This window comes from Aquarana catesbeiana, linkage group LG02 (assembly GCF_042186555.1).
Source record: "Aquarana catesbeiana isolate 2022-GZ linkage group LG02, ASM4218655v1, whole genome shotgun sequence".
Classification (NCBI taxonomy): Eukaryota; Metazoa; Chordata; class Amphibia; order Anura; family Ranidae; genus Aquarana; species Aquarana catesbeiana.
In genome coordinates, this window is record NC_133325.1 from 37,869,207 (window position 1) to 37,891,437 (window position 22,231).

At 43.2% G+C, this 22,231-nt stretch overlaps 1 protein-coding gene across 2 annotated transcripts in view; it reads left to right on the forward strand.

Moving 5' to 3' along the window:
• The window catches only part of PPME1 (protein phosphatase methylesterase 1), a 51,191-nt gene that overhangs the window by 2,318 nt on the left and 26,642 nt on the right, over positions 1–22,231 (forward strand). For both annotated transcript variants that reach the window (XM_073612801.1, XM_073612802.1), the window contains exons 2-6: positions 7,357–7,447; positions 10,281–10,374; positions 11,135–11,227; positions 15,930–15,987; positions 19,489–19,540. In XM_073612801.1, the coding sequence (XP_073468902.1) occupies positions 7,357–7,447; positions 10,281–10,374; positions 11,135–11,227; positions 15,930–15,987; positions 19,489–19,540 (388 nt within the window). The remainder of the gene's footprint in view (positions 1–7,356; positions 7,448–10,280; positions 10,375–11,134; positions 11,228–15,929; positions 15,988–19,488; positions 19,541–22,231) is intronic.

The following is a 22,231-nucleotide window of genomic DNA, read 5'->3' on the forward strand; positions in this document are numbered from 1 at the left end:
AGAAGGTGTATACAGGGTTGGGTGCTCTATATATAGAAGGTGTATACACTGTGTACAGGGTTGGGTGCTCTATATATAGAAGGTGTATACACTGTGTACAGGGTTGGGTGTTCTATATATAGAAGGTGTATACACTGTGTACAGGGTTGGGTGTTCTATATATAGAAGGTGTATACACTGTGTACAGGGTTGGGTGTTCTATATATAGAAGGCGTATACACTGTGTACAGGGTTGGGTGTTCTATATATAGAAGGTGTATACACTGTGTACAGGGTTGGGTGTACTATATATAGAAGGTGTATACACTGTGTACAGGGTTGGGTGTTCTATATTAAGAAGGTGTATACACTGTGTACAGGGTTGGGTGTACTATATATAGAAGGTGTATACACTGTGTACAGGGTTGGGTGTACTATATATAGAAGGTGTATACACTGTGTACAGGGTTGGGTGTACTATATATAGAAGGTGTATACACTGTGTACAGGGTTGGGTGTACTATATATAGAAGGTGTATACACTGTGTACAGGGTTGGGTGTTCTATATATAGAAGGTGTATACACTGTGTACAGGGTTGGGTGTTCTATATATAGAAGGTGTATACACTGTGTACAGGGTTGGGTGTTCTATATATAGAAGGTGTATACACTGTGTACAGGGTTGTGTGTACTATATATAGAAGGTGTATACACTGTGTACAGGGTTGGGTGCTCCTATATATAGAAGGTGTATACACTGTGTACAGGGTTGGGTGCTCTATATATAGAAGGTGTATACACTGTGTACAGGGTTGGGTGTACTATATATAGAAGGTGTATACACTGTGTACAGGGTTGGGTGTTCTATATATAGAAGGTGTATACAGGGTTGGGTGCTCTATATATAGAAGGTGTATACACTGTGTACAGGGTTGGGTGTTCTATATATAGAAGGTGTATACAGGGTTGGGTGTTCTATATATAGAAGGTGTATACACTGTGTACAGGGTTGGGTGCTCTATATATAGAAGGTGTATACACTGTGTACAGGGTTGGGTGCTCCTATATATAGAAGGTGTATACACTGTGTACAGGGTTGGGTGCTCCTATATATAGAAGGTGTATACACTGTGTACAGGGTTGGGTGCTCCTATATATAGAAGGTGTATACACTGTGTACAGGGTTGGGTGTACTATATATAGAAGGTGTATACACTGTGTACAGGGTTGGGTGTTCTATATATAGAAGGTGTATACAGGGTTGGGTGCTCTATATATAGAAGGTGTATACACTGTGTACAGGGTTGGGTGTTCTATATATAGAAGGTGTATACAGGGTTGGGTGCTCTATATATAGAAGGTGTATACACTGTGTACAGGGTTGGGTGCTCTATATATAGAAGGTGTATACACTGTGTACAGGGTTGGGTGTTCTATATATAGAAGGTGTATACACTGTGTACAGGGTTGGGTGTTCTATATATAGAAGGTGTATACAGGGTTGGGTGCTCTATATATAGAAGGTGTATACACTGTGTACAGGGTTGGGTGTTCTATATATAGAAGGTGTATACACTGTGTACAGGGTTGGGTGTTCTATATATAGAAGGTGTATACACTGTGTACAGGGGTGTGTCCTCCTGGGCTATAAGATGACAACGCTTATGTTTTTCACAGCATTGCCACCTCATTACAGGAAGTGGAGAAATAATAGATCATCTGGCAGTATCAACAAGTAACAATATTATTTTTTTTTTGGGGGGGGCGTTTTTTTTTTCTACAGCCAGTAAACTCCCCAGCATGTTATCCTATGTGTCCATGCACACACAGGCTGTTATCAGCAATTTTTGGCAGGGGAGTTTTCTGGCTGTAAACCCCCCCCCCCCCCCCCCAGAAGTAGTGTGTGTTAAGACCTGATTCACACTTGTGCAGGTTGCATTTTGCGTTTTTTCAGTACAGATCTTTAAACCATTGTAGTCTATGGAACCAAAAACCAGAAGAAAGTCCCTGGCCCTTTCCATAAAATGTACAGATGTGAACTACATCCATAGGGAACCATGTTATATGGACTGTAGTGCGTTTCTGCAAAACTGAAAAAATGCATAGGTTTGCACCAGGCCTAAGGGGAGTTTTTTTTTTCTGCTGAAAAACACGTCTATCCAGCGTTTTGGGCGTTTTTTTGAGCTGTGGCTGTGTAGTTTTGCTAAAAAAAAAAAAAAAAAAAATGGCAAAACTTGCTTTTTTTACTGCGTCATTCTCAGGGCCATCTTTAACATTGATTGGACCCTGGGCAAAACGTTTCTTGCCCCCCCCCCATGCAGTTTCGCTCTCCACCTGCTCTGAGACAGCTAGACTCAAAATCTGTTTACTGAATCAGTTCAGGCAGCTATTGCGAATGGTTGCCAGAGGTTACAGTGTATCAATACCGCTCACTGACTGGTTGCTAGAGGTTACAGCACACATTATGGCTCACTGATTAGTTGCTAGATATTACAGCACATGATTTCTGCTTGTTGATTAGTTGCTAGAGATTATGCCTCGGGGGGGGGGCATAATATACATATCAATGCCATCTGTCACCGCTATTTACATATGAATGCCGGTAACATGTAAACACAGGGTCTGCAGGTGAGTCATCTGTACACAACAATAGGGCAGAGCTGGGCAGCATTAGTAGCAGCACTTCACACTGAGCTATTGGGACACAGCACAGGACTAAAACCTCAAGGGATGAGGGAATTTAAACCAGGATAGTTAGCAAGTATGAGGCAGCTGCTTTGGGCCCCACAACAATGACAGGGCCCAGGGCAGCTGCCCCTTTTGCCCTGCCTTAAAAACGGCCTTGGTCATTCTACAGCTAAACCTACTGGTGTTTTTTAATAGGGTCCGGTGTGCATGAAGCCCTTAGGGCACTTTCACACTGCCACCGCAGTCACATGACCGTAAACCCCGCCTCCCAGCATTCTAAAACTCTCTAAGGGCCTAAAGTGGAGTTTCATCCTGGGGGGGGGGGGAATTAAGTCAGCAGCTACAAATACTGCAGCTGCTGACCTTTTTTAATATTGCCTGTCCAGGGAGCCCGCGATGTCAGCACCCCAAGCTGATCCGTCCATCGGCTTCAAGTGCGGGCGCCGGCATTGCAAGTAAGGGAAACTGGCAGTGAAGCCCTCAGGCTTCACAGCCGGTTCCGCACTGCGCACGTGCGAGTCGGGCGGCGCTTTCTGAATGGTCCCGTCATCTTCTGGGACACACACAGGTCCCAGAAGGCAACGGGGGGGGAGGGTGGGGGGAATGAAGAGGGCACGATAAAACCGTGGAAGTGACGTACCTCGCCGTGGTGATATGGGATGGAGGTCCCAAAGAAAACATGCCATGCTGGAATAAAAAAAAATGTGAATTTGATGGGTTTAAATCCACATCCGATTCGCTTAACGTGGACTGGACTGACTTGCGATGGAGCCGGTTCGCACATGTCTGGGGTGGCCGCGGTCAGATTTAAAAAGAACGTATTTTTCATTTTTTTTTTTTTTTTTTTTTTTTTTTTTTTAAAATCCTGTGCGCCTTTTTTTTTTTTTTTTTTTTTTTTTTTTTGTCCGAATGTTTACTTGAATTTTGTGCGAATTCAAGTAAAAATTTTATGCCTGAACTGGTGAAGAAAAGGACAGCCGGACATGTGATCCTAGCCTAAGGCTGCGTTTTATACTCCCTTCGCATGCGGCTCACAGCAGGGGTCCGGTGCGTCCCGCTTACCGTTTTCAGGTTTCGATTTCAGCCTGAATTTTTGGCTGAATTTGGACCTATAGGGGACCAAAAGACGTACAGGACTGCTGTGCAAATCGCACCGGAGAGATGTGAACCTTCTCACTATGTTCCCTCCCTTCCACTCTTTCTCAGCACACATTGACTGCTGAATGGTGAGAGGAGGGATAGTCCCCTTCATTTGAAAGCGGGCAGTTCAGCTTTGTTTTTTCCGCACTCCTTTTAAAAAGTTTTTGCAGTCTGCTCACATAATTTGTAATGAAAACATCTTTTCCATTCTGAAGCTTCCCTCCAACCACTTTGCCTATTTTATATATACTGTGATTCTGTACTTGCCAAATATGCTGCAGAAATCTCCCTCCGCTGAGTCTGGCTGCATCCATTTTAATTGTGGGCAGCTGAAGCTGCTGCCTGTTCACTTCCTGGATTTACACAGACACACACCTCCAGCTCTGCAGCTCCCATTGGTCCTCCTATGACTCATCCCCCCTCCCTTCCTGGCAAACTCTCACAAGTGTGAGAGTGAGAGAGAGAGCTGTGCATGATGTCCTAAGCCTAGGCTTTTTACCAGACAAGAAACAGGAAGTGGGCTGTATAAGGTATTTACTGGAAGGAAAAAAAAAAGTTTTACTATCCAAAGTTAAAACAACAACAACAAGGGCAGAAGATTTAATAGATGGAAAGATGAAAAAATGACTGAAGTTCTGCTTTAACCGCTTCCCGACCGCCTCACGCAGATATACTGCGGCAGAAGGGCACGTACAGGCAGATTAACCACTTGCCCACAGGGCACTTAAACCCCCCTCCTGCCCAGACCAATTTTTAGCTTTCAGCGCTGTCGCATTTTGAATGACAATTGGGCGGTCATACAACATTGTACTCAAATGAAATTTTTATCATTTTTTTCCCACAAATAGAGCTTTCTTTTGGTGGTATTTAATCATAGCTGGGGTTTTTATTTTTTGCTAAACAAACAAAAAAAGATGGAAATTTTTGGAAAAAAAAAAAATCATGTTTAATAGTTTGTTATAAAATTTTGCAAACAGGTAATTTTTCTCCTTCATTGATATGCGCTGATGAGGCGGCACTGGTGGACACTGATAGGCTGCACTGATAGGCACAGTTAAGGCGGCACTGATGGGGACAGATAAGGCGGTACTGATGGGCACAGATAAGGTGGCACTGATGGCCACTGATGGGTGGCGCTAATGGGTGGCACTGTGGGCACTGATGGGTGACGCTGGTGGGCACTGGTAGGCGGCACTGCTGCCTATTGCTGTGTGTCAGAAGAGCACCGTGATCGGGACTGATGTCCCGATCACGGCCGCCGGTGATCGGGTTTTTTTTTTCCTCCTCACGCTGTCAGCGCGAGGAGGAAAAATAGCCGATTACCGACTCTGTTTACATCACATGATCAGCTGTCATTGGCTGACAGCTGATCATGTGGTAAGGGGTTGGGACCGACCCCTTACTTTTGATCTGTGATCAGGCGAGTCTCATAGACTCGCTGATCACCGAGTGCGCTGCGCACGCACGGGACGACATCAATAGACGTAGTCCCGGCAATTTAGATCCGCGCTGTTGCCGTCATTTGGCAATGGCCCGGATCTGAAGCGGTTGAAGTACCTGTACGTTGCCCTTTAAGCGGCGGCTAGCGGGCGCACGCCCGCCGGGAGGTCCGTGAGTGTGATTCGATGTCCGCGGGGATACCCGCGATCGTCTCACGGTGAGGAAGAACGGGCAGATGCTGATGTAAACGAGCATCTCCCCATTCTGCTTAATGACAGTGATCACAGCTCCCTGTAATCGGGAGCGGTGATCAGTGTCGTGATACACACAGCCCCTCCCCCCACAGTTAGAATCACTCCCTAGGACACACTTAACCCCTACACTGCCACCTAGTGGTTAACCCCTTCACTGCCAGTCACATTTACACAGTAATCAATGCATTTTTAATTGCACTGATCGCTGTATAAATGTGAATGGTCCCAAAATAGCGCCAAAAGTGTCAGATGTAATGTTGCAGTCACGATAAAAATCGCTGATCACCGCCATTACTAGTAAAAAAAAATAAATAAAAATGATCAAAAAAAAAAAAAAAAACTTTTGCGTAAACCCATCAATAAACGCTTATTGCAATTTTTTTTTTGTGTTTTTTTGTTTTTGTTTTTTTAATACCAAAAATATGTAGAAGAATACGTATCAGCTTAAACTGAGGAAATAAAATGTTTTTTATATATATATATATATATATTGGGGATATTTATTATAGCAAAAAGTAAAAAAAAATGCTTTTTTTTTTTTTTTTTTTTTTTTCAAAATTGTCGCTGTTTTTTTGTTTTACAGTGCAAAAAATAACTGCATAGGTGATAAAATACCACCAAAAGAAAGCTCTATTTGTGGGGGAAAAAAAGGACATCAATTTTGTTTGGGAGCCACGTCGCACGATCGCGCAATTATCAGTTAAAGCGACGCAGTGCCGAATCGCAAAAAGTGCTCTGGGTCAGGAAAGGGGGTAAATCCTTCCGGGGCTGAAGCGGTTAAGCAGCAAAAAGGCAGCCAGACAGTGGTGTACTCTTGCCATGATGCGTTGCTTCACAGATATAAGAAAAGTTATTCCCTCCATCAACCCCCCCCGTCTCATTCAGCTGGCAGTACCACCAACAAATGCAACCCATTCAACAGAACAAGGCCACAACGGCCCGGCAACTACGTGCGTTTACAGAGCTATATGTATCTCATTTACAGTGTTAAAACAGGTGCTGAGATGGCAACATGTCGCCTCTTTACTGCCTGTGAAAAGCAATCCAACGTAGATCATTTTTCGGGGGTATAGCAATAACAGCCACACGCCTAACTGTAGCCTTACTTTGTCTACTGGGCTCTCAATTATAAGCCAAGCACATTTGCAAAACTGTTATGGAAACACTCTGTATTAACCCCTTACCAACCAGGCCAATTCTGACATTTCTCTCCTACATGCAAAAATCATCACTTTTTTTTGCTAGAAAAACATTGCTTTTTTTAGCAGAAACCCTAGAGAATACAATGGCGGTCGTTGCAACTTTTTATCTCGCACTGTACTGAGATTTTTCATACTAAAAAAAAAAAAAACAAAACATTAAAGTTAGCCCAATTTTTTTGTATAATGTGAAAGATGAAGTTACGCCGAGTAAATAGATACCCAACATGTCACGCTTCAACATTGCACACGCTCGTGGAATGACACCAAACTTGGGTACTTAAAGATCCCCATAGGCGACGCTTTAAAATTTTTTACTGGTTACATATTTTGAGTTAGAGGAGGTCTAGGGCTAGATTTGTTTCTCTCGCTCGAATGTTCGCGGCGATACCTCACATGTGTGGTTTGAACACCGTTTTTTTTCATATGTGGGCGGGACTTGCGTATGCGTTCGCTTCTGCATACGAGCCCTCGGGGACAGGGGCGCTTTAAAAAAAAAAAAATTGTTGTCAGGAACACCAGAGATTTCACACAAAGGAAACAATACAAAGAGAACAGGATACTTTCTCATACAAGTACATGGTACAGCAGCCACATATCAGGAATATGAAGTGTTGGGGTAACTTATTCTTTGATCTTCTTTTTCTTCTTCCAGGAATCATGGAAAAACAGCTCCACCTGGGTCGATTGCCCCCTCGACCACCCATGCCCGCGGGTCTACAGTCTGGATCCAAAATGAGAATGGGGTATGTTGTCTCCTTTTTTGTTTCTGTGAGGGAGGGGAACACGGAAGATGCAATTGTTTTCTCTCCTCTGTGTATGTTTGTTTATGGAGAATAAAATATATGAATCCATTCTTATTTAAAAGGATGTGCCCAAAGTTTTATATTTAAAGAGTAACTCCCAATTTTGTTGGTTGTTGGAGGGGGGGGGACATTCCCCACTGGGTGATCTGTGTACATTGCAAGGATTTTAACAAATTTTGTTGCAGATTTCTACCTTTTTTGTTACTCTGAAGAAATAGCTGTTGATCTGTCCCATGTGCAACGTGAATCTGTATGGCAGTGGTTTATATAATTATCAATCACCTGCTGCACCTGCAGGGCTCTGAGGAAAGTTGCAGGGTCTGCATCCCTTTTTTAGACGTGATTTCCCTTTTTGGAAGAATCTCACCAAAATTGACATTTGTGTTTGCAGGGGATTCTCAAAATCTGACTTGTATCTTAGTGGAAAAAAAAATCAGTGAGTCAATCACACAAGCAGGAAATGACATCTCTTGGGGGGCAGTCTGTACACCATCTGTGTACAGAACCATTTCCAGGTTGCCATATTGCATTGCCTTTTACAGAAAATGATAGCGCTGCGGATTGGAAAGGTGTGTGTAAAATTATATAGAGAGACATTTTGCACAAACGTGGAGTTACCCTTTAAATGAACCAAAGAGGCGAATGGGGGGGGGGGGTAAAGATTATTTTTCAGGAACAGTTTTTTTTTTTTCCAGTATATAGTTTGCTTCCTGTCTGGATATGTCATCTCCCAGCATTCATCTCTTGGCCAATTAAAGCAGAGCTACTGTATGATCAAATAAAAGGAAAATGTATTCATTTTTTTAAAATTCTTTTAGGACCAATTCACACCATTAGGAACGCAGTCCGGATGCGTTTCAGATGCTTTTCTGTATGTGCGTTTTTTACTCTGGTTTTTTTTTTTTTTTTTTTTGTGCAGTCCAGTACATTTTATTTTTTATTTTTTTCTTATTAACATTTAAGGCTGCATTCACATCTGAGCTTTTTCAGCTCATAAAACGCCAGAAAAAAAAAAACGCCCAACAAGCAAAATCCCATTAGTTTAAATGGCCCCTGTTCACATCTGAGCGTTTTGTAGCCTGAAGCTCAAAGTACAGGAGCTTCTTTTTGGGCAGATTACAGGCAGTTTTCTGATTTATTTATTTTTTTTTTTCATTGGTGACCTTTTGACCTGTACAAAATCGCAGCAAAAACTGTGCGACTTTCTGCCTGAAAACGAAACGCTCAGGTGAATGCAGCCTAAGGACCAGTTCACAGCACAGAAACGCAGTCCAGATGTGTTCCAGATGCTTTTCTGCATGCACGTTTTTTGGTGCGTTTTTTTTTTTTAAGCAGTCCAGCCTCCTCCTCTTCCCTCCTCCCCCTTTTTTTTTGTTTTTGGAAAGTAGGTTATATGGTTTTCAATGGCGTAGTTCACATCAGTTCTTGCAGTTCCAGTAAAAAAAAGTAGAACATGCTACATTTTTCCTGGACTGTACTGGAACACTGTAAAAGGCATCAAAAATGGACTGGAATGCGCAAAAAATTCACAGGAACACACATGTCCTTATTTAAAGTTAAGAAAAAAAGAGGGGGAAAAATGTACTGGACTGCATCAAAAACGTGCATGCAAGAAAGCATCTGTAACACATCCCGACTGCGTTTTCTATGGTGCGAACTGGCCCTAAATAAGGATATGTGTTCCACTGCATTTATTTTTAAAAAATTTTTTTTGGTGCATTCCAATGTGTTTTTGGTGCGTTTATGTGTGTTCCTGTGCGTTTTTGATGCATTTTATAGCGTTCCTCTACAGTCCAGAGCAGGAAAAATGCAGAATGCTCTACTTTTTTTTTTTTTTTTCCGGACCTGCAAGTACTGGTGTGAACTATGCCATTGAAAACCATATAACCGACCCCTGGCCTTGGCCGGAGGGTTGTTATTGTTCTGTTGTTCATTCTACAAAACATGTTCTCAATGTGTACTTTTATGTTGCACCGTGTTCTGCTTACTGATCATATCCCCTGTGTGGGATTATTACAGCTAGATTTGCTATTCATATATTTCAATTAAAAAATTGTACCAGAAAACCATATAACCTACTTTCCATGCGTTTTTAATGCAGAAAAAAACGCACTGGACTGCATGTGGTGTGAACTGGCCCCAGATAAGGACGTGTGTTCCAGTGCGTCTTTTGTTGCATTTAGGTGTGTTCCAGTGCAGGAAAAATGCAGCTCTTTCTTCTTCTTTCTTCTTTCTTCTTCTTTCTTCTTCTTTCTTCTTCTTTCTTCTTTCTTCTGCTTTCTTCTTTCTTCTTTCTTTTTTCTTCTTTCTTTTTTCTTCTTTCTTCTTTCTTTTTTCTTCTTTCTTTTTTCTTCTTTCTTTTTTCTTCTTTCTTTTTTCTTCTTTCTTTTTTCTTTTTTCTTCTTTCTTCTTTCTTCTTTCTTCTTTCTTCTTTCTTCTTCCCCAGCAACAATAGAGTTACACCTTCCACAGCAACATTAGACCTCCCTAGCAACAATAGATCCTCCAGCACCCCTTTGCCATTATATACATGTAGTCCTGGAAGAGCCATAACTGCAACACCCCCCCCCCCCTTCCACATTCCCACTGAAAAAAGCCCCGCAGGGAGCTATAATGAATAGATTGTGGCAGGGAAGGGTGGGTGATTACTTTTTTTTTACACTGCCTGTTGGATAAAAGGAGGTTTTATTTTTTATTTTTTCCCTATATTCTTTTTTTTTTTTTCCTTTTATTTATTTTTTTTTTATCCCAATAACTTTTTCTATATTTTCAGACCTGGAAGAAGAAGGGACTTCTCCCCCGTGCCCTGGAGTCAGTATTTTGAATCCATGGAAGACGTGGTGGTGGAAAGTGAGACTGGGAAAGATATATCCTTTTCTGAAACCATCGCTGATAAGTCTTGGCTCATGTTCATCAAGAGCAAGTATATTAAAGTGGTTGTAAACCTTTCCGTATACCCAGTGAAGTGACTGGCCTTCGGTGATGTACAGAGATAAAACAAATCATCTTATTTAAGTTGTATCTGTTTATCTGCAGTCTTCTCCTCTCTACATACCTTCAAAGTGCTGAATTCATAAAGCTTGTCTGAGCTGTCAGAAAAAAGGGGGCACAGAGCTGAAGTTGCACTTTGCAAAGCTCATTGGGCTGATTGAAGGGAAGGGACAACCCCCACCCCCCCTTTTCACACAGGATGACAGCCTCAGCTCTGCTCCATCAGCTGGAGGTCCCTCCCCCTCTCTCTGTGTCAGGAGAACTACCCCCCCCCCCCCCCCCGGTAGAACACAATGGCTCCGGGGGGGGGGGATTCCCTCATCAACATTGACTGTGTTACTGACGAGGTGAGTCATAAGAGGACCAATGAGAGCTGCAGAGCTGGAGGTGTGCCTCTGTGTAAATCCAGGAAGCTTCAGCTGCCCACAGTTAAAATGGCCGCAGCCAGACTCAGTGGAGGGAGATTTTTACAGCATATTTGGCAAATACAGAATCACAGTATATATAAAATAATATGCAAAGTGGTTGGAGGGAATCTTCAAAGATGTTTTTATTACAAATTATGTGAGCAGACTGCAGGTCCTCTTTAAGGCATAAAATCACTTTTTAGATCCATTGTTCCTTAACGCTGCACACAGCTTTCGCATTTACAAAAGTGGCTCAGAGGGGCCGGTGCTGTTTTTGCTACATGGAGGAGGGCACTCTGCCCTGTCCTGGGCTGTGTTTACGGTAAGTCCTTGGTCACATGACCATCACAGCTTGAATCCTATATATGAAAAATGGTGAACTTTGGACGATTTCTTATTTGCTTTTTTAAGATCACACATGACCAATGTGTACCACTTCTGCTTTACACTTACACATTTGTCTTTTAGTTGTTTTGTCAGTTGGACAAGGAGAAAAAAAATGAAATAAAGCTTTTCTCACACGATCGGCCTGGGGACATTAAAAGCAGGGGGTTGAGCCACCGTTTTACTATCCATTTACTGCCAGCCAAAATTCTATCATGGCATCTGTACCAGGCTGTACACATGCCATTGGCATGGTGCTTGGCGGCCACCCACAGCAGTTTTAACGCGGCTTGCAGAGCTTGGCAAGTGGCAACACCTGTCAAAAATGTCAGGGTAATGGGAGTGCAGCACAACCACAAGCTTGGCTTGTGGTTGCGGCATTGTATTTCAATACAAAATCACCTTGGGATTAAAAAATAAAATAGAATTAAATAAATAAAACCTTTCTAAAAGAATACAAGTGTTTTTATGCCCTGTACACATGGGCAGACTTTTGGGCAACAAAGGTCCGGCGGACGGACTTTCGACGGAAGAACTGGGCTTGGATGGGGGGAAACTTGAGAGATGAATCCTAATCGCAGGAGTAGGTGCTCACCCTCTTGAAATGACGAGAAACCGTATGATTTTTCTTTGTATTGAAACAGAAGACGGAAAGGGAAAGACCAACGGTACTTAATTGATCTCTGTGATAAGACTTCAAGGAGAGGTTTTAGTGCTCTCCTCTTTAGAATTGTGGTCTTGGAAATGTCCGCAAAGACTTGAATCTTGTTTCCTTGGAAGGATAGGTTATCCAGATTCCGAGATCTTTTCATAATTTCTTCTTTGGTCTCGTAATAGTGGGGTTTAACCACTATATCCCTCGGGAGTCCATCTTGTCGGGGTGGTTGGAGCGCTCTGTGGGCCCTGTCAATCTCAAGTTTGTGGTTTGAAATGTCCGGGATGAGTTCTTTCATAAAGAGCTTCACTGTGTCTTGGACGTTAGTCACAGCTTCAGGAATGCCTCTTATGCGGAAGTTACATCTCCCGGTTACGATTTTTTAAATCGTCGATCTTCCCTAGCGCGATATCAAGTTGATCCTGGAGCAATTGAATGCAATCAGTATTCTGGTTAGTGCGAGCTGCTGTGTGATCTACTGTTTGTTCGACCACATCTATGCGTGCCCCCAAGTTTTGTAAATCAGCCTTTGTAGATGTGGTTATTTGTGTGGCATTCTGGGCCAGGCCTGCAGCTAGCATATCTGAGAAACAGTTCAAAAGCTGGGCCATGGCTGTCTGGTGGGGAGAGTGCAGAAGGGCAGCCTGCTGGGGGGGTAGATAGGAGAATGCATTGTGGGGATATGGAGCATGTCAGACAGGGCTCTGCTGAAGAGCGAATCTGTGCTGGTGGGGGGAACAGTCTTAGGTGACTTGGTACTCACGGTGGACTCTGTCATAGGGATGGCATGCTGTTCAGTTGTGGGGATATTCGCAATGGAGTCTCCTTCTCCTGTGTCTCCGCGTGAGGAGGCCGCGGCCGCCATCTTGGAAGTAGTGGGGGCGAGCAGGCCGAAGGTAAGTTGCCGGCTGACCGCTGGTTTCTGAGTGCGACTCTGCATATAGATTTGTGCTCGCGACACTCCGCTACCTAGGGGTGTCAAAGTTGAGGGGCTCCGCTAATAATAGCTGCTTCTGAGGACCGCGGAAGGCTCGGCCGGGACGGAGCTCCCGTTCAGCACGTCTTCCCGGAAGTCCCGCGCATGCGCACTTCCGGTAGCTAGATTTTAATGGTGGAACCCAAAGAGGACTAAGTGCTGCATTTATCAAGGAGATGTCTCTGTCATGGACTGTATGGAAACTTCTTTCCATGAACCCATTGTATCGCATTAAAGAGGATATGTAGAAGTTTTTGGGTGGTATAGGCTATAAAGGGGATAGGTGCATCTAAGAGACATATAGACAACAAATATGGTGAGAGGTTTATCCATGAGATGCTCCATTAAGGTTGTGACTTTTTTTTTTTTCCCCAGAGTAGTTGTAGTACCTCACAGTTCTATCTCTACTTTTTAATGCACTGGAGCCCTGTTCACACAAGCATTCATGGCACTTAGTGTGTGAAAATATGGCTATGTATAGATTTTATTTATAACCTTAGAGCCCCACTCCAGGATACTTTTCATCCCCCTGTCCACTGCTTCCTCCCACCAATCCAACTGATCCCATTAGTAATAGAATTAAATAAAAGAACTAAAACAAAAAAAAAAAGCAAAACCACCCCCCACCCCCTTTTTTTTTTTTTTTTTTTTTTTTTTTAATTTATCATTATTATTTTTTTGCAGAGCTTTACCTATAACAACTTGGTAAAATATAATGTTCTTTAGCAAGGAACATACATTCCATATTTGATAACTATGCTACCAAAATTAGTGTGTGCTATAAATTGCCCCCGGCATTGTTACTGCTCTTGCTGGAGGCTGCCATTTTGCTGCACCTCAGAGCCCCTGAGTGAGCAGCAGTAAATCCTAAAGAGGAAATATCGATTTAACAGTTTCCATACAGTTACACTCCTGGTATGCCGGGATTGCTAAGGCTCAGTTCACACTACTGAGACCTACGGTGTGACTTTGCCAGGCAACTGGCGTACTAATTTCATGAGACTTTCATAACTGATCTCTGAGAAGGGGCTACACCCCAGTGAATGCCTGGGTAATATTCCTGTAATGTCAGCTCCAGTCGAGCTCGGTTCGCACTGCCACGGCTTGGGATCCGACCTATGAGACCCCCAAGTCGTATGACATGTGAAATCCCATCTTCGTCAATGAGAGCTGTCTTAGCGCCACTAACTCCGACTTTAGGAAAGGGTCCTGTACTACTTAAAGGCGACTTCTATCCCACTTGTGCCCATAGACTTTAATGGATGTTGCATCCAAGTCGGATCTTCATCTATATTGATGTGATTTGGATCTAACATTACAGAAAGATTACCTAGGTATTCCCTGTGGTGTAGCCCCTCCCACAGATCAGGCATGAAATTTTGCTTCAAAGTTGAATCAAAGTAGTACTCAAGGCGCCAGAAAGTCGCACCGTAAGTCGCGTGACTTTCAGGTCGCCTTAGTGTGAACCGAGCCTTACGGTCACACACCTGCAAAAGGGGCCGGCCTGAAGTCATCTAGCAGGACTTCGTTTTCTGACTAAAATTCCACTTTAACTTACTTGAAGCCGCGATCACATGACATCCCTGGACTCTTCTCCAGAGGAGTCTTCTCTTCTGTTTACTTCCTGGAAGGGTCCTTCATTCGAGTGTCCTTGTCACTGTTTGTGACACACGGGCATTTCCAATTGGATGGCTGCCAGCGGGGTCCTCTCAGTAACCAGTGTGGCTGAAACTCATTAGCTTTTCTGTTGGATTAGCCCTATGTGTCCAAAAAAAACTGTTACATATATGGAAGATCCTGCCATAGTGTTGACTACTTTTTTGAGAGGTTGAATATTGGATGGCTTAAGTCAGTGCACCGATTTCTCTCATCTATTGAATTGGGTGAGGGGTTGAGCACGCTCTTTCTTTGGTAATTCCACTTGGATGGGCGCCAGTGGGGTCTTTTCAGGAGAGAGAGAGAAGGGGGTGACTTTATCACCGGGTGCTGGCAGCAGACTGGTTATTTCAGGGAGCCATCACAAGGCTAAATGAGCACTGGAAACCAGCGGCAGTGAGGGACCAGGATTGGGTACTTAGGTGGCTATATCTGCATCCACCAGGTAAGAGGAGTGCAAAGACTGTTGGAGGGGGGTGGGAGGGAGGTAAGGGGGAAAAAAAAAAACACCCCAGTTTTTGCCCAGAGTAGGGCTTTAAAGTGTAATCTCTGGGATGGATATATATATATATTTATTATGTATGTGTTCTGGCTAAGGGTTTGACCTTCTGTCAAGTTTTTCATTGCTGTCTGAGGCTCCATTGGGGATATTGACCACTCTATTTGTACTGGTGACCATTTGTTACATAAACAGTGAAGGGAAATCAAAAAATGTTTTAGCGTTGTCACCAAAAGAAGAGGCGAGGGGAAATCTAAAAAGGATGCATGTTTCAGGGACAGTGGTCTAACTTTGAGAGATTTCCACTTCACTTCCTGTCCCGAGGACAGCACAGAGGGTAAGGGAAATTTCCCCAATGGTAAAGGGTAACATCCGGTCCAAGTTTTATTTGTTTTTTTGCCATCTGTACCATTGAGGAAATTTAAATTCCTGTCTCGGAGGTTCAATAGGAAGTTGGATGACCATATTGTGTGTCCATTTTGGAAGATTTCTCATTACCTTTCCTTCTGGGGACAATTCCAAAACCTTGGAGGTTCCTCACATTTTCTTTCTCAGTGACAAAGGTCCCCAGTACAAACAGGGAGGGTGACTCTTCCCAGTGGAGACACAGACGGCATTAAAAAGGTTCCCTTTATCTAAAATGAAAATAAAAAGATTTGTTTAAAGATCTATACTTTAGTGTGGTGGTTTTTTTATTATTATTATTTTTTTTTATTTGTGGCACTGTACCTTTTTGTATACCTCCGATATATTCTTTTCAGTTTGTGGTCCTCAGTTGGATTTGCGTTTTTCATGTGCCCGCTGTAATCCTTGCATATGTGCCTTACTTATCTGTCCTTTTTCTTTCCCTACAGACGGCCATTATCAGCCGGATTAAGTGCAGAGTTGTGGCTCTGGACCAGAGAGGACATGGTATGGAAGACACCAGGAGTGTACTTTTTAGTCATTCATGCTAAAGACCCAGACATGCAGTATATGTCAATATTATAATTTTATTATTTTTGGACGAAGTGATGCTTTGCTACACAAAAACGATGGCATTGCATAAGTAAGAATTGGCAACCCATGCAGCAGTCAGCCATAGACAGCCAGTGAAGTGTTTTGTCCACTTGTTCTAATAAAGTTACTTGAAAGCGGTACAGAATAGCAGTGTGTGACTTGTCCTTGCTTGCAGCAGTCAGTCATACGTTAGTGTAGGGCAGGGGGGTCTCCAAACTATGGCTCTCCATTTGTTCAGAAACTACAATTCCCGTCATGTCTGTGAATGTCAGTTTTACAGTGCCTCATGGGATGTGTAGTTCTGAAACGGCTGGAGGGCCGTAGTTTGGAAATCCCTGGTCTAGGGCATGGGTGTCCAACATGTGGCCCTCCAACTGCTGTGGTACTAAAATTCCCATGAGGCATTGCAAGGCTAGTCTAGTCCCTTGAGGCTTTGCAGGGCTAACAGTTGCAAGCATGGCTCCCAAAGACAGAGGCATGCTGGGACTTGAAGTTGAACAGCTGGAGGGCCACAGGTTGGACACTCATGGTCTAGAGCAAGGATTCTCAACCCTGTCCTCAAGTACCCCCAACAGGCCATGTTTTGGGAATTTCCCTTAGATAAAATAGCTGTCCAAAATGCCAAGCCATTGACTCTGATTTTAAAGCACCTGTGTAAGATAAAGGAAAATCTGCAAACATGTCCTGTTGGGGGTACTTGAGGACAGGGTTGAGATTCACTGGTCTAGGTGGTGGGCAATCTAGCTGTTGTGGAACTTCAACCACAGGCATGTCTCCCAGAGGCATGATGGGATTTAGGCTGGGTTCACACCACTGCGAATTGTCTTGCATCCAATTCGCAATAGCAGGAGATTTTGACTGGCTTTCTATGGAGCCGGTTCACATATCTCCGCAGCGGGTCCGGTGCGTTTTGTACAAAAAAGCTGTGCCTCTTTTGGTCCGTTTCAGGTCGAATTCAGCCCAAAATTCGGGCTGAAATCGGACCTGAAACGGTGAAACAACACGCACCGGACCCTGCTGTGAGCCGCATGCGACTCATATGTGAACCTAGCCTTATAGTTTCACCACAGCTGGAATGATGAGGTTGCCTATCCTCTCTGGTTTAAATACAGATTCAGACACTTTTCTACCACATTAGGACCAAATGTTTACGCTGCATTCCAAGGCAGTTATTTTTACACACATTGGGGGTTATTTACGAAAGGCAAATCCACTTTGCACTTATCCTAAAAATAATCTAAAGAGTTTATTTTTCTGCAATTCCTTGCACAGCAAAACTCTGGGAGAGGCAGGGCCAGCACTAGAATCCAGTCACTGTGCAGCAGTTAAAGCGGTGACTAAAGGAAAGAGCAGGGGATGACCACATCAGGATGCTGATTCTCTTTTCTTGTCAGTTCGCCAAGCTGGGAGTGGGTGTGGCGTCCTTGTATGTCTGCAGTAGCTGTACCAGACCTGACTATGCTGTCTGCCAGCAAGACATTCAGAAGACTGAATTGTTACTTTATAGGTATGCCAGGGAAAATGTACCATGACAGTATAAGAGCAAAATGAACCCCTTCCCGCCGAGCTTATGAAGATGTGCGTACTCGGCTTTTCGGGGTTATACCGGGATAATGCCCGCAGCTGCAGGCATTATCCCGGTACTGTTTTTTAGAGCCGGCGATCGGCTATCCAGTTATAACAACCAATGTGGCTAAAAGCCGCTCAGCTGTTATACCGGAGGAGCGGGAGGGGACGCCCCACCCCTCCCGCTGCTTTTACCAGGGCTCCTGTTTCACCGGGAGGCCCGATCAACAATCCGCCGCCTCCGGCGGCTAGGGACGGACTGGAACGAAGCCTTGAGCGGCTTTGTTCTAGCCTTCTAATCGTAAACATGGAAGCGACGTCATGACGTCGTTTCCCGTTTACTTGGCTGCCAATGACGCCGGTTTTAAAAAAGATATACAGTATTCAGAATCGCCGTTTTCGGCGATCTGAATACTTTGAAGTGCAAAGGAGGGAATCGGGGGTCTTTTAGACCCCCGATCCCTCCATAAAGAGTAACTGTCACCGCCTATTACTGTCACAAGGGATGTTTACATTCCTTGTGACAGCAATAAAAGTGATCAAAAAATTTTTTTTTTATTAAAACACAATTTATAAATATAAAAATAAGGAAAAAAAGAAATTTCAAAGCGTCCCGTCAGCTTGCGCAGCAAAGAAAACGCATACGGAAGTCGCGCCCGCATATGTAAATGGTGTTCAAATCACACATATGCGGTATCGCTGCGATCGTCAGAGCGAGAGCAATAATTCTAGCCCTAGACCTCCTCTGTAACTCTAACCTGGTAACCGCAAAAAAAATTTAAAGTGTCGCCTATGGAGATTTTTAGGTACTGTAGTTTGTCGCCATTCCACGAGTGCGTGCAAATATAAAGCGTGACATGTTTGGTATCCATTTACTCGGCACATTATTATTTTTCACATTATACAAAAAAATTGGGGTAACTTTACTGTTTGGTTTTTTTAAAATTCATGAAAGTGTCCCTTTTCCCAAAAAGTTGCGTTTAAAACACTGCTGCACAAATGCCGTGTGACATAAAATATTGCAACAATCGCCATTTTATTCTCTAAATTCTCTGCTATATATATATATATATATATATATATATATATATATATATATATATATATATATATATATATATATATATATATATATATATATATATAATGTTTGGGGGCTCTAAGTAATTTTCTAGCAAAAAAAAAAAAAGGATTTTAACTTGTAAACACCAAATTTCAAAAATAGGCTTAGTCATGAAAGGGTTAAACCAAGGAACACGAATATCAGCTTTTAGTAGACTAAGGCCTCATTCACATGGCTAAATCTGCTGTGGTGCAGCAAATATCTTGTGGGAAAACTCCAGCTGGGAGCCCAGGAGTGTGTAGACGGCCACAGATGGGGAAGCCTGTATAAAGCAATGACAGGTATAGATGTCTGTCAGTGTTCGAATATAATCGCACTTGGAGTGAATGCCTGTGATCAGGCAAAAATGATTGCCCCTGGGTGCAAGCAGCTTGTGTCCAAGGACGATCGTCTGTACCTAACCACAGGTCATCGCTCCCTGTGCAGTTACTTATGAACACTAGGGGATAGCTGCGGCCACTGTCAGCCTGTCACTGTTTTGTATAGGTTTCCTGATGGTGACTGTCTGCACACACCTGGGCTCCTGGCTGCAGTTTTTCACAAGATGCTTGCACATCATGGCTGACTTACCTGTGTGAAGGAGGCCTTTCTTTTAAATGTGACTAGCAGTCCATAGATACAATTCCTAATGATGAACCACAACTGACCCCGTACAGTAGCACCTTACACACTATCAGAATTGGGAAATTGCGTTCACTTGTTTTTTTTTTTTTTTTTCTCTACAGGCGAAACAAAAGTTCGGAACACAGAAGACCTTTCTGCTGAAACCATGGCAAAGTAGGTGTCCAGGTTCCTCTCTAATACACTGTTGTACCATGTTGGCTGCTATGGACACCCCCCCATTTTCCCTCCACTTCTGTTTTTTTTTTTTTCCCCCATTGTGTCTTAGAGATGCATTAAGAAAGGTGAAGCACTGGTCTCGTTCAAGCTGTCAAATGCTTATGGGATGTATTTTGTTGGTTTCTGACCTGCATTGAAGGAATGACCACTGGGATCTGTAGCTGTAATGGCATATACAGTGCCTTGAAAAAGTATTCATACCCCTTGAAATTTTCCACTTTTTTTTTTTTTTTTTATGTTACAACCAAAAATGTAAATGTATTTTATTGGGATTTTATGTGATAGACCAACACAAAGTGGCACATAATTGTGAAGTGGAAGGAAAATGATAAATGGTTTTCAAAATGTTTTTTACAAATAAATATGTGAAAAGTGTGGGGGTACATTTGTATTCAGCCCCCCGGAGTCAATACTTTGTAGAACCTCCTTTCACTGCAATTACAGCTGCAAGTCTTTTTGGGGATGTTTCTACCAGCTTTGTACATCTAGAGAGGGACATTTTTGCCCATTCTTCTTCTTTACAAAATAGCTCAAGCTCTGTCAGATTGAATAGAGAGCGTCTGTGAATAGCAATTTTCAAGTCTTGCCACAGATTCTCAATTGGATTTAGGTCTGGACTTTGACTGGGCCATTCTAACACATGAATATGCTTTAAACGAAACCATTCCATTGTAGCTCTGGCTGTATGTTTAGGGTCGTTGTCCTGCTGGAAGGTGAACCTCCGCCCCAGTCTCAAGTCTTTTGCAGACTCTTAACAGATTTTCTTCTAAGATTGTCCTGTATTTGGCTCCATCCATCTTCCCATCAACTCTGACCAGCTTCCCTGTCCCTGCTGAACAAAAGCATCCCCACAACTTGATGCTGCCACCATCATGTTTCACAGTGGGGATGTTGTGTTCAGGGTGATGTGCAGTGGTTTTCCACCACACATATAATTTTGTTTTTAGGCCAAAAAGTTACATTTTGGTCTCATCTAATCAGAGCACCTTCTTCCACATGTTTGCTGTGTCCCCCACATGGCTTCTCGCAAACTGCAAATGAGACTTCTTATGTCTTTCTTTCAACAATGTCTTTCTTCTTGCCACTCTTCCATAAAGGCCAGATTTGTGGAGAACACGACTAATAGTTGTCCTGTGGACAGATTCTCCCACCTGAGCTGTGGATCTCTGCAGCTCCTCCAGAGTTACCATGGGCCTCTTGTCTCTTCTCTGATGAATGCTCTCCTTGCCCGGCCTGTCAGTTTAGGTGGATGGCCATGTCTTGGTAGGTTTGTAGTTGTGTCATACTCTTTCCGTTTTCCGATGATGGATTGAACAGAGCTCCGTGAGATGTTCAAAGCTTGGGATATTTTTTATAACCTAACCCTGCTTTAACCACTTGCTTACTGGGCACCTAAACCCCCCTCCTGCCCAGACCAATTTTCAGCTTTCAGCTCTGTCACTCTTTGCATGACAATTGAGCGGTCATACAACACTGTATCCAAATTACATTTTTATTTTTTTTCCCCACAAACAGAGCTTTCTTTTGGTGGTATTTGATCACCTCTGAGTTTTTTTTTTTTTTTTTTTTTTTTTATTTCTTGTTAAAAAAATTAAAGACCGAATTAAAAAAAAAAATACAAAACCGTTTTATATTTTGTTATTACATTTTGCTGACACTGATGGGCACTGATAAGGCGACACTGAGGGGCACTAATAGGTGGCACTGGGCACTGTGTGGCAGTGACCGGCACTGGTAGGTGACACTGATAGGCAGCACTGATGGGCATTAATAGGTGGCACTGATTGCTGGCACTTTTGTACTGTGGGCACTGATTTGTGGCACTGGCAGGCGGTACTGGTGGGCACATAACAGGCTGTTACTCTTCGGAACCGATGTCCCTTCAAACAGTCGGTGATCAGCTTTATTTCTTCTCACAGACAGCGTGAGAAGAAAGAAAAAACTATTACCGATCTTCTGTTTACATCATGGGATCAGATGTCATTGGCTGACAGCTGATCACGTGGTAAGGGGCCAGGATCGGCCCCTTACTCGGATCTGTGATCACCCGAGTCTCATTGACTCGGGTGATCAGAGCGCGTGCTCTTCAGAGGGGCGTGGCGAGCCTGCAAAGGGGAGAAAGTCAATATACATACTCCCGGCAAAGCAGATCCGTGCTCTTGCAGTCATTCAGCTATAGCGCGGATCTGAAGAAGTTAAACTTCTCCACAACTTTATCCCTGACCTGTCTGGTGTGTTCCTTGGGCTTCATGATGCTGTTTGTTCACTAAGGTTCTCTAACAAACCTTCGAGGGCTTCACAGAACAGCTGTATTTATACTGAGATTAAATTACACACAGGTGGACTCTATTTACTAATTGGGTGACTTCAGAAGACAATTGGTTCCACTAGATTTTAGTTGGGGGTATCGGAGTAAAGAGGGCTTCTTACATATTTATTTGTAAAAAAAAAATTGAAAACCATTTATAATTTTCCTTCCATCTCACAATTATGTGCCACTTTGTGTTGGTCTATCACATAAAATCCCAATAAAATACATTTACGTTTTTGGTTGTAACATGACAAAACGTGGAAAATTTCAAGGGGTATGAATACTTTTTCAAGGCACTGTATATCACCCTGCAGCAA